General features: G+C 45.4%; 1 protein-coding gene across 1 annotated transcript; it reads right to left on the bottom strand.

The window, feature by feature from the left end:
• Positions 1 to 429: 429 nt before the first annotated feature.
• Positions 430 to 13,165, bottom strand: LOC139480020 (uncharacterized). Its single transcript, XM_071262996.1, has 4 exons — positions 12,724 to 13,165; positions 12,206 to 12,315; positions 5,908 to 6,698; positions 430 to 1,571 (listed from the first exon to the last, which is right to left on the bottom strand). The coding sequence occupies exons 2-4, from the start codon at positions 12,293 to 12,295 to the stop codon at positions 878 to 880; spliced, it is 1,575 nt and encodes a 524-aa protein (XP_071119097.1). The 5' UTR covers positions 12,296 to 12,315; positions 12,724 to 13,165; the 3' UTR covers positions 430 to 877.
• Positions 13,166 to 13,386: the final 221 nt, after the last annotated feature.

The raw sequence follows: 13,386 nt of genomic DNA, 5'->3' as shown, positions 1-13,386 counted from the left end.
CATCAGTAACACTTCCCCTCTACTTCCTATCTTCAGTAACACTTCACCCCTACCCCCTATCATCAGTAACACTTCCCCCTACTCCCTATCATCAGTAACACTTCACCCCTACTCCTTATCATCAGTAACACTTCCCTCTACTCCCTATCATCAGTAACACTTCCCTCTACTCCCTATCATCAGTAACACTTCCCCCCTACTCCCTATCATCAGTAACACTTCACCCCTACTCCCTATCATCAGTAACACTTCCCCCCTACTCCCTATCATCAGTAACACTTCACCCCTACTCCCTATCTTTAGTAACACTTCACCCGTACCCCCTATCATCAGTAACACTTCCCCCCTACTCCCTATCATCAGTAACACTTCCCCCTACTCCCTATCATCAGTAACACTTCCCCCCTACTCCCTATCATCAGTAACACTTCCCTCCTACTCCCTATCATCAGTAACACTTCACCCCTACTCCCTATCTTCAGTAACACTTCACCCCTACTCCCTATCCTCAGAAGGGCTTCACTTCCTGCTCCCTATCCTCAGTAACACTTCACCTCTTACTTACCATCACCTAACCTCACTAATATATGTCGCAGGTCAAATATTTCAACAGCTATTAAATAACGTTCCAACTTGTAACTCTGTCATAAAAAAACGTTTCTAGTTTAACCATGGAGTCAGCATGCACATAGTGTCATGATCCAAGATGAAGAAGGAGTGAGTGGTTATGGTTTTACGCTCTTCACGATTACGGCGGGGACATTCACAAATTGTACCCATGTGGAACATCGAACCAGGGCCTTCGGCATTACGAGCGAACACATTAACCACTGGGCTCCCCGACCGCCTCCCATGATGACGGAGCATCACCTAGGCTTCACACTAGCGGTACACGTCTATCAGCACACGAGAAGCAGGTGTTGGCGAGCCAGTATTTGAGTGCTGTTTGCCTGGATTTCTTTTCACTGCTCGGACACAGAAAAGCAGGAAACGCATTTTCAGGAATGTCCTTGATGTCTTCATCTGCGTCCTCAGCATCCCCCTCCCCCTCACCTGGTCCTTTGTTCAGGGTATCAGAACCTACTTTCTCATTCACCGTCATAAACCCAGAACCAGTTCGTAACAGTTTAGATCCATCATCAAGGTTAAAAGTCGTCTTCTGTGTGTTCTTCATACCCTCAATGTGATTAGGAGATGACTTTTGTGGGTTAAGTTTTGAACCTTCGGGTGGAGAAGTCAGAGCCTTCTGGGTACTGGCTTTATTAGCTTCTGTTGGGTTGGCAGGGAGTTTTTGCGTATTTGGCTTGTTATCTGTTGAAGGAAAAGGCTCATTGTCTTCCTGCGAGTGGTGAGATGCATCGCTTGATATTGTGACATCATCCACCCAACACTTCGGTCGTTCGGACATCGAGGAGTCATCTAAAGACAGTGACCCTGATGAAGAACAATCACTTCCAGTCCTCCATTTACACGTCAAGGGTGTGCCATGTCTGGTGATGTTTACCCGGTGGATTGAATCAACTTGTCGTGCTACATCTGCGGTGTGTGCAGTATTGGACGTTGCCCAGCAGCTGCAATGGAAGCAGTGACATTTGAGAAATTATTTTAAAACCATACACACGATTTAGGAAATGCAAAGGCATTTTGAAATACAGCGACCAAACCCTTTCCATATCCAACAGAAATCCCTTTATTGTACAATTCCGACTATATCATGAAGATGTGTTTGTAAATCATTATCAAATTGTAATGATACCAGGTGTTCGCGAAAAGGTGAGCGTATCCTGCCCCACCGGTGGCACCCGTCACAAACACATGTAAAGGCCAGTCAATCGTTTCCCTGATTAAACATGGGAACATATGGTACAAGTCAAAATAGGGAATTGCATCGGACATCATTTGGAAATGTCCTCAACAAAAATAAATTTAAAGCTTTGCTGAGGCTTTTGACATCATTGATACGGAAAACAAATTGTAGAAACAAGTAAGACGTCAACGTACATATATAATAGAAAAGGCGATGGAGGTAGTCGTCACTCTGGTTCGATTCCCACATGAAAACACTTTAATCAGAATATTCTTGGCATTGATCAATCGTCCTATATTCCGTCAACTATGTTGACTCGTCCTATAGATCGGCACATAGGGTGTACTGATGTTGTTCATTATTTAGGCATATATTAATAACATACTGACATCTTTGGTGCACAGGGGCGGTGGAGTTGCCTAGTGGTTAAAGTGTTCGCTCGTCACGCCGAAGACCCGGGTTCGATTCTCAACATGAGTACAATGTGTGAAGCTCATTTCTGGTGTCCCCCGCCGTGATATTGCTGTAATATTGCTAAAAGCGGCGTAAAACATTACTCACTCACTCTGGTGCACGTTTTACTGATATGAGTTGATTAAACGGGTACTGACACCACCCAGATCACTAACAGGCAGTGTTACACAGTTCACAGATCACTGAAAGTTTGTGTGTGTAACTTACATAGGTTAACGTACGGATCACAAACAGCTAATATGTTGATCAACTGATTACGTTGATCACAGGTCACTGATAACAATGTGTATTTTCACACAAGTTGATCACATATCAATGAACATTGGACTGACATTATTGACACAAGTTGATCACAGAGGTACTCGAACATAACCCACCAGGTAACCAGGATTCCGGGTCGTATTACACATCCACAATAATGATAATGGACACGATATAACCCATTATAGTGTTGACTTGTTTGCCTAACCTTAACACAGACTCATGATTTGTGGCAGCACTCGGCGCTCAAGGGAGATCTCATTGGTGGCTGGTTACCAGGTGGAGCTCATAAACATTCATTGTTGTGTGGGGGTAGGGGTTGGGTGGATGGGGTGTGTGTGTGTGGGGTGTGTGTGTGTGTGTGTGTGTGTGTGGGGGGGGGGGCTGGACTGACGAAACATTAATAACGTATAATGTAATATTGATAATAATTGACTTAAATTCTGTCAGTAGCAATGATCCTCTTTTGCAAATACGCAGCACTCCAACAGTTCCGGTGTCATATGAAAGCCTCGGACTTTGCCACATAATACCTCAAACCCCCTTACACACATCGCGGGCATCGATCGGGGAAGGACACTCAATATATCTGAGGGGATCGATACACCTCGTCTTACTTCGCGGTCACACAGCTTGGTTTGCAGTCAAGATCCTAAGAAATGTTTGTTTGTTTGTTTGTCCTGACGCCACACTCAGCAATATTCCAGCTATATGACGTCTGTCTGTAACCAATAGAGTCTAGCCCAGGCAATCCAGTGACTGACATCATGAGCACGGATCTACGCAACCTGATCATCTAGTCTGATCTCCGGATCATATTAGTCGAATCTTACCACAAGCAGTGGTTGCGGCAATCAAATTCTAGCCGGATCTACAGCGTTACACAACAAACAATACCAAACACAAACAAACACAGACAATACCAAACATGAGCAAACTTTCTGTCAGACCGGTGAGGTTTTCCATACAAATATTTCGATTATATTGATATTTTAACAGGTGTGGCAAACAACTCATTGTAAGCCATCTGTGTGTCAGTAATCACATTAACAAAAAGTGCATATGCGGAAAACTACTGCAACAGGCACCTGTGCGGAAACCTACTGACAACAGCTACCTGTGTGGAAACCTACTGACAACAGCTACCTGTGCGGAAACCTACTGACAACAGCTACCTGTGCGGAAACCTACTGACAACAGCTACCTTTGCGGAAACCTACTGACAACAGCTACCTGTGTGGAAACCTACTGACAACAGCTGCCTCTGCGGAAACCTACTGACAACAGCTACCTGTGTGGAAACCTACTGACAACAGCTACCTGTGCGGAAACTTTATGACAACAGTTACCTCTGCGGAAACCTACTGACAACAGCTACCTGTGCGGAAACAACAGCTACCTGTGCGGAAACTTTATGACAACAGCTACCTCTGCGGAAACCTACTGACAACAGCTACCTGTGCGGAAACCTACTGACAACAACTACCTGTGCGGAAACCTACTGACAACAGCTACCTCTGCGGAAACCTACTGACAACAGCTACCTGTGTGGAAACCTACTGACAACAGCTACCTGTGTGGAAACCTACTGACAACAGCTACCAGTGCGAAAAACACAATGCAACATAAAAAATATGATTTTGATTCGAAACCACTTGCAACAAGACAAGATCTGACTTCACCGACGCGCCTTGACATGCAGTTGTAATCCCCTCTAAGTTGAACATTGTCCGCTCGCCAGCCTGGCATACAATAATCAGATTAGAGCGCACTAACAGATTACCCTACACTAATCGGTTTAGAGTAATCCCAGCTTTAAGTATATAGCAGTAACCTGCTACACATCCACAAGTTGCATTACTGCTAATTATCCCGCTGTGCTTAAGCCCCACGGTAATATGATCTTAAATAGAATTAGGTTGAGCAATAATCATCGTTTATCCAATCTAGACATCCACGTACAGGCGGTTCCAGTGGGAAGAATGCAACCAAATTGCATGAACGTGTTTGTGTCAACACTTTGCTGTAGGGGATATCACAACCGTCAAAAAGTTATTTGTACAAATAGCTATTTGTGAATACGAACTTTCTGAATGAACAAGCCGGAGGTCAGGAAGGGGGTGGGGAAAGGGGTCATGGGCGTGGCTACTTTAACTATTCGGAATTTTACAGTTTTGAAATAGGTTTCACCGATGTTGCTAAGACCACGGTGCTTATTTGTACGAAATAGCTGTTCCTATGTCGAATGTACAGGCATACACGTTAAGGGTAGTGGGGTATTTATAACTACTATTAGGATATCGTATTCCGATTTGAATAAAGAGCTTATCGTATCGTCTTGGCAAATGTTCAAATCTTTTGTTCTGTGCCGAAATCATTTATTCTGCCTTTTATCAGTTAACAGATGCATGATAATAGATCCAATTGCTTATTCTGTTCAAGCTGCGTGGGTTATTGTGTACAATGGTGTATAAGTGGGTACCTAGAGTGTCTTAGGCGGGACAATGCCTTGCCTACATAGAGTTTGATGTTCTCCTGAGAGGTGATTGTGGGGGCTGTTCTATGTCCACTCTACACAAAGTCCCTATTGAGTAGATATAGCATATTGTCAAACTCCGTCGATCTGGAAGGGGCAGCACAGAATACATGTCCAGATTTACCAATCTTTGCTCCAGAGTATCATTGTCGTATCTATGAAGACTTCCCCACCACAATAGACACATATAATGAATTTCCTTAAGACAAGTGAGCACATGGTCCAGACGTTAACTGTTGGGAAGGTCTGTACTGTATCAAAGGGCTTAAAGGTTCCTCTAAAACTGACAAAACGGAGTGTAAGGGCGTCTCTAAGGTGGCATAAGGGCAAACTGAGAACTGACATGGCTAGATGTACATATATGTAGTATCAGTAGTGGTAATATCATTTTCATATAATTTGGCATGGGTTTCAAAATAATCATCTTGCTGTCGTTTCTTTGGTTATATTAATACCAAAGAACGGTTATAACTGATTTTGTCCATATTCCAGACATTCATCACACAGGTACACCAAATATTGTTTATAACTTATATCGAGTTTTATTGTAGAGTTGGACTAAACGCGGATATGAACATTATTTCGGTCATATCACGGCGAGTCAGCTTACAATGAGAAAAAGTACCTCAGTAACACATGTAGTACACGAGGAAATCCAAGGTTCGTAATCGAGGATTCGAACTCATAATCTGCAGAACCTTCAGTAAAGGGACGCAACTCTGCAACCTCTGTCAATTTCCATTGGTTCGCCTAAATATTAAGAAAAAATATATGCAAACTTATTTTAAAGTTTTCTGATCCTAAACTTTAATATGATGAATTAACTTACCATGGACTTGCTGGACGGGCACTTGTCAGTGAAGCCGATCTGTGTTGACGATGTCGTGATCCGCTGGATGTGTCGGAAGCGTTGTCCGTCATGTAGCCATTTCTCCGCGCTGACCCAGTCGTCATGAAACACATCTCCGGTCGAGAAGAGACCCGAGTGCACGTGGTACCATCCAGAGTGTGTTCGTGATGAAGCATATCATTACCATAGTCTGGAAGAAAATCTCTAACACGCGGCTCAGTGATGCCGCCATTGGGTATCAGAAAGAAATCCGAGCCGGGCTGTCGGGAAATCTTGCATTGAGGTCGTGGCGTCTGACCGCGAGAAACTGGCGTTGTTCTCACGAAGAAGTCATTGTTACTTTGGTGCAAGGCCCGCTCAATGCCAGGGTTGGTCCTCCCTCTTGTGTGAGAGTACTTCCCGGCTTCTGACTGGGGTCGAACCCGGATGGAACTCAGCATCATGGGCTTCCGATTATACAACAAGCTACCATATTGGGTAGGACCTGTCCTCAGAGAACTGGAGTTGGTCTGGGTGGGAATGTGTGGGGTGGTGTTTGGGCGTGGCACGTCATTGATTCTGAAAATGTTGACATCTGTGTCGGTGTTGGAAAGGTTCTTGATTGCGAACTCAAACCTCCGTCTGCTGTACTGCCGAAGATTCTCACTGTCCATGGAAGCCTTGCGAACATCGTAGACGGTGGCGTGACGCCGATGTCGTTGCTGCTGTGCCTGATGCCGGGCTTGGTCTGCGTTGTGATCCATTGGTAAGTGATCAGGGGTGCGAAGCCGCTGCAATGATTCAAGACACACGTGATTAGCTACCGACGTGCCCGTGGAATATTTAACTAATGTCATGGTAAGCTTCGCTAACTATCTATCTCAATGACAGGAAGACCCTCAGAGACAGCGTGAGTACACACGTAACCTGCTCGCACTAGCCTGCTGTCATGGTGTCCCGGAGACACCCTACTTGAAGACGATCGCGTTTCACGTGCATTATTACGCCTGTTCACGCGTCCCTATGCCCAGCTACCGGCACGGGGGACGCTAGGGAATGGTACGGCACAGGTTGGTAGGTCGATGGAACAGTGCGGCCGCTTGTTGCCAAGACTGGCGACTGTAACAGCTGCGGGTGATACAACCGGCATATTCAACACACTACCTCCACGAAGGATTATAAATCACGGGTATTTACTCGTTGTTAGTCCCCGTGGCCCTCCTGTTGAATCGCGCCCCGGCTGTCATTTGACTCATTATAACAGCTAAGCTGGCCTATTCACGACGGAGAGAGACACGCAGCTAAAGCTGCGCTTAATAACCGAATACCTGATAATACTGATTGCTTTACACAGACTGGCGTAGTCAGCATGGGAATGTCAACTTCGTTACGTTACTGTCAAGATCAATATAAGAAATCGTAAAGATATGCAACCTATTGTCGTGCGCGACCCACTAAAACATTGGGCTATGCTACTCTTCTCTGTTCTACCTTACGTTATTAAAAGGACAATCAACTGTATCGGTTGACAGCAATGATTCAGTCTCAACCGAGCTTCAACCAAGTTTCAAACGAGTTCAACCGAGATTTAACTGAGTTTCAACCGAGTCATAACAGAGTCATATCCAAGTCATAACCGAGTCATATCCGAGTCGCATTCGTAACCTGTTTGTATAGGTATGTCATCGTACTCAAAGGCCTGACACCGATGTCAATGTGTCTCATTGACAAAATCTTTGGAGTATGGCTAACCATGACATGAATTCACGTTAACTTATCTGTAGAAAGGACAAATCTATCGAGTGTGTGATGCGGACGGTAGGATTTTTCCTGTGGTAGGCTGCATGCGTGCCAGGGACTACCTGCTTGTACTGACATTAATAAATAATGGCCCTACTCCACTCGTCGCAGTCACGACATCCAATACTCAGGAGTAATCGACCGTCAATTGTTGAATCAGTTTTGAATGTTTTTAACTGCGTTCTGGTTACACAACGACGGCAATAATGGTGTGACAACGTGTATATTACGACACAGCGTAAAGCTGGAACATCAATCCGTCAACACTTCTATGCGGGTGGGATTACTGGTGTCGAGACGAGGGGACGTACAGGTAGCATACACGTTTGAGGTTGGAGGGAGAATAGGGAGGAGAGGGGACGTACAGGTGACATACACGCCTGGGGAGGAGGGAGGCAAGGGGACGTACAGGTAGCAGACACGTTTGGGGGAAGAGGTAGAGTAGGTAGTGGAGGGGACGCACAGGTGACGTACATATCTGAGGGGGGAGGGGGAGAGGGCGTACAGGTGACATACACGTCTAGGGGAGGAGGGAGGGTAGAGGACGTACATGTGTCATACACGTCTGGGGGAGGAGGGAGGTGAGGGGACGCACAGGTGACATACACGTCTGAGGGAGAAGGGGGAGAGGACGTACAGGTCATGTACACATCTGAGGGGGGAGGGGGGGAGAGGACGTACAGGTGACATACACGTCTGGGGGAGGAGGGAGGGGAGGGGATGTACAGGTGACATACACGTCTGGGAGAGAAGGGAGGGGAGAGGACGTACAGGTGACATACACGTCTGGGAGAGAAGGGAGGGGAGAGGACGTACAGGTCATGTACACATCTGAGGGGGGAGGGGGGAGAGGACGTACAGGTGGCATACACGTCTGGGGGAGGAGGGAGGGGAGGGGATGTACAGGTGACATACACGTCTGGGAGAGAAGGGAGGGCAGAGGACGTACAGGTGACATACACGTCTGGGAGAGGAGGGAGGGGAGGGGACGTACAGGTGACATACACGTCTGGGAGAGGAGGGAGGGGAGGGAACGTACAGGTGACATACACGTCTGGGAGAGGAGGGAGGGGAGGGGACGTACAGGTGACATACACGTCTGGGAGAGGAGGGAGGGGAGGGGACGTACACGTGACATACACGTCTGGGGAGGAGGGAAAGAAGGGGACGTACAGGTAGCATACACGTTTGGGGGTGGAGGGAGGGGAGGGGACGTACATGTGACATACACGTCTAGAGGAGGAGGGACGGGAGAGAGGACGTACAGGCGACATACACGTCTGGGAGGGGAGGGAGGGGAGGGGACGTACAGGTGACATACACGTCTGGGGAGGAGGGAGGGGAGGGGACGTAAAGTTAGCATACACGTTTGGGGGAGGAGGGAGAGTAGGGCAGAGGACGTACGGGTGGCATACACGTCTGGGAGAGGAGGGAGAGTAGGGGAGAGGACGTACAGGTGGCATACACGTCTGGGAGAGGAGGGAGAGTAGGGGAGAGGACGTACAGGTGACAAACACGTCTGGGGAAGGAGGGAGAGCGGGGAGTGGAGAGGACACGTCTTGGGGATGATTGACGGTGAAAGGCGTTGAAAGGACATGGAAGTTGACGGGGGGGGGGGGGAGTACATGGGGCCCAAACAGGGTTGTTTGTTTGCTGGTTTTCAAATCCTTTGTGTGTATAGCTGAATTAGCTTTTCATCGATTGGATTTAACACTGACAGGGACACTGTATATAGCCTGTTTGATCCTTTTGATATGTGTTCAAACACAGGTCGACATGCTTCTCTAGGCCTCCGTGACCTGTGTGCCGTCATTCAAGTCATGGTGTTTCTCGCCGTGCATATTTCGGAGAGCGACGGGACATAACGACAGTGAACTTCCCTTTGAATAACAGGGGCATGCTACGACACCTAATGTTCGGCGTACTGATGATGTTATGTTGGTAACTACATAAACATGTAAACAAATGCTTCTCCAATGGTGATCTCAACCTCTGTGATGAAAGCCTTCTTACACTGTGCGAATTCAAGTCATGTTTTATCCTTTGAACAGTACTTCAGCTATATCATGGCGTGCCAGACCAACGTGCACGTCGAAGACATTTACAACTTTGGCGAAACCCACGAAGACGTGCACGGTGCTGTCATTCTCATTATCATTATGATCATTATCATTATTATCGATATTATCATTACCATATATCATCATTATCATCATCATTATCCACATTATTATTATCATTATCAGTATTATCACATTACCATTATTATTATTATTATTATCATCATCATCCTTATCATAATTATCATCATCATTATCATTATCATCATTAACATTATCATCATCATTATTATCATCATTATCAGTATTATCACCATTACCATTATTATTATCATCATCATTATTATCAAGATTATCATGTATTATTATATTATGTATATGATAAACATGATGTATTATATATATATATACCTCAGTACCTGATACAAAAATACATACAAAATGATAAAAAAAACTAATCTGGGTGAATCTGAGATTGACTATTAATACAGCGTTGCAGTCTGGATTCCAAGTAGGACTGGACCCGTGAAGATCCGGGGTAGAATAGCTCTTCAGCAACCCGTGCTTGCCGTAAAAGGTGACTATGCTTGTAATAGGCGACTAACAGGATCGGGTTTACCACTTCGGTGAAACCCACAAGCATGGGTATGGTGCAGACAAACCAAGAAACATAATCGGGGCGAACCGGGATTCGAACCCACCATCATAGGTTTCTGGCGTGGCCATGGGACGCAACTCTGCACAGCGAATCGCGGCGCCTTAGACGACTGGGCCACCCATGCCCCAAACTGAGAGGGAGAACGCCAACAGACATCCATGAGGACATGGGAGTTTAAGGGAATGGTGTTCATTAGTTTCCTACTGTTAATAGGTGACAGTGTTTAGGGGTTTAAGGGTAGGAGGGGAAGAACCTCGGAACTGATCGAAGATGATCGAAGATGATCGAAGTTGATCGAAGATCAGGAAGACATTCCAAGTGTGTGGACCAGTGAGATCCAGGGACTCTAGCATCGTTGGCAGAAGTATGTGGACCAGTGAGATCCAGGCACTCTAGAATCGTTGGCAGAGGTGTGTGGACCAGTGAGATCCAGACACTCTAGCATTGTTGGCAGAGGTGTGTGGACCAGTGAGATCCAGGCGCTCTAGCATCCCTGGCAGAGGTGTGTGGACCAGTGAGATCCAGGCGCTCTAGCATCGTTGGCAGAGGTGTGTGGACCAGTGAGATCCAGGCACTCTAGCATTGTGGGCAGAGGTGTGTGGACAAGTGAGATCCAGGCACTCTAGCATTGTTGGCAGAGGTGTGTGGACCAGTGAGATCCAGGCGCTCTAGCATCCCTGGCAGAGGTGTGTTTGGGCCTTGGAGCGGATTATGTAAAATATTTATTACCAACTACCTCCATCAACGCAGTCCATCTTAGCAAGGATCAGAACTGTTCAGCCCTTTTCGTATATTATATTCGTATATTTTTACGCTGACGTGGTTTCTCGTTTGCATTATAATTGACACTTACTAACCTATATGTTTTTGCTCGTGTATAAGTAAGTGTCTTGTTTTCCTATGTACATAATATAATATCACATATTTTCTTTTTATACTTTTTAGTGCTGAACATTTTTTCATTATGAATTTCCCTTTGGATAATAAAGTTTTATCTTATCTTATCTAAACGCAGCGTAGAATTGTTTTAACCTTGGAGGATCAATCACGAATAAATATTGTTAAACGGCTGTATGCTGCATGTTTAAGTTGAGACTGACCAATCATATCTACGAAGAAGTGATAGGGTAAAGAGTGTGGAAGATGACCCCCGTTCTGAATGACTCAGTAATACCAAGACCAAAGGTTTTTCCTATGGGTCAGTAGAACACTCCTCCATAAACACATAAATGTTCTTGTCATATGGGTTCTTAGAATGCAGTCGGATGAAATAAAAGCTACATAGGTCTAATGTCCTGTCAAGTGGGTTCTTAGAATACAATCGGATGAAATAAAAACTACAGAGGTCTGATATCCTGTCTCATGGGTTCTTAGAATGCAATCGGATGAAATATAGGCAACAGAGGTCTAATGTCCGGTTTACCAGATGTAATCGCAACCCAGAATAATATTCATTTAAAGTTAGTGACAGGTGAGGCGACCTGGATCCATCATGACGATCCCGAAAACAAAACCTTCAAACGCCTGCGTTGCAGCGATGGAGGGTTGTTTGATAGACCATGATCTGATATTCTACAAAAAAAATCAACTAATCTGAAGAAGAGATAGAACAAATGCATTGAACTGGAAGAGGACGATGTTAACCATTCGAGTTAAACATACGTATTAAGCTGACATTACTCATTTGTAAGTATGCTTGGCTCAAAACGTTTCCATACCCACTTCCATCGTGTATATACCTACGTGTAAGTAGATGTTTCAATAATTCGGTTGGACTCACCAGCACTGTTTGTGTCCCTCTTGGCAGTGTAAGGAGCTTGCCATCCGTTGGTGTCCTTGACACTGGAACTGGCAGGAGCCTTGACGACATGGCGTTGCTATGGATTTAGGCTACAAGAAATACACATTTTGACATTCGTAAACGCACTGGGGTGGTCGGGTAGCCTAGTGGTTAACGCGTACGCAAGTCACGCCGAAGACCCGGTGCTATTCCCGACATGGGTTCAATAAGTGAGGCCCATTTCTGGTGTCCCCCGCCGGGGATAATGCTGGAATATTGCTAAAAGCGGCGTAAAACCATTACTCATTCGTAAACCAACTACATTGCCTCATGAGCATTACCGAACATATGTAGTTAGATGTTATTCGTTGACGTAAAAACAAAACACTCAAAGTTTTTAATGAGAGAAATTTTAACCGAAAGGTACAGCTTTACACCGAACAAATTTAAATAATTTTTTTTTTTTTCAATACAATGTTGACAATGAAATAAATGTTTAACTATTCACTGAAGCGTACCTGTTCTATGGTGTTGGACGAGTAGACTAGCGTGCTTGGTCAGTGACGGTAGCTCCAACACACGGTGTATGCAACCCCTATTATCCCAAGACAGGAGTAATAAGAAATCTATAGGTATTCCCTCACAGCTGACTAGCTGCCCTTCCTGGCACCGCACGCCAACCGTTCTTAGTCCTGATCGATGTCCATTGTGACAAAACTGCAACTAATACTCCTTTGATTTGTTTCAATCGGTCGTTCATGAAGATCGATACTGTGGCAGACTAAGCGATACCTAATCTCCCGGGCATCGCGTCCAGCAACAAAGGGGAAGTCACTCTCTCGTGACCCAGCGGACAAGGGACGTAACTCTCCCTTTGTCTTAAATCCGCTACACACGACTTGATACATACAGTGCTGGTGATACCGATCGGGAATCAATTACTGACAATTGTACACCCTGATCTCCTATCCCTGATTTATACCTGGCCGAGAGAGCAGAGGATACCACCGTGTGGTCTGTATCTAGACGTGACCATAACTGAACGAGTAAACACATGCTGATCGTTTTATTGGATATTATTTGTGACCATAACCTACATTAGAAATACTGTTTCTTTAACCTGCCTTTCACAATGAATGTAGTATATTCCTCCGATTCATAACTGTTTGTGAAAGTAATCT

This window comes from Haliotis cracherodii, unplaced genomic scaffold (assembly GCF_022045235.1).
Source record: "Haliotis cracherodii isolate W230 unplaced genomic scaffold, xgHalCrac1.p SCAF_4, whole genome shotgun sequence".
In the NCBI taxonomy this organism is placed as follows: domain Eukaryota; kingdom Metazoa; phylum Mollusca; class Gastropoda; order Lepetellida; family Haliotidae; genus Haliotis; species Haliotis cracherodii.
This window is presented reverse-complemented; position numbering and strand designations above follow the sequence as displayed.

Excerpts from the sequence above, each read along its gene's own strand:
- LOC139480020 (XM_071262996.1), bottom strand. The coding sequence starts at position 12,295 with ATGTCGTCAAGGCTCCTGCCAGTTCCAGTGTCAAGGACACCAACGGAT. Across the intron at positions 6,699-12,205 it reads GAGGGACACAAACAGTGCTG|CGGCTTCGCACCCCTGATCA; the intron begins GTGAGTCCAACC and ends GAATCATTGCAG. Across the intron at positions 1,572-5,907 it reads GCCCGTCCAGCAAGTCCATG|CTGCTGGGCAACGTCCAATA; the intron begins GTAAGTTAATTC and ends CTTCCATTGCAG.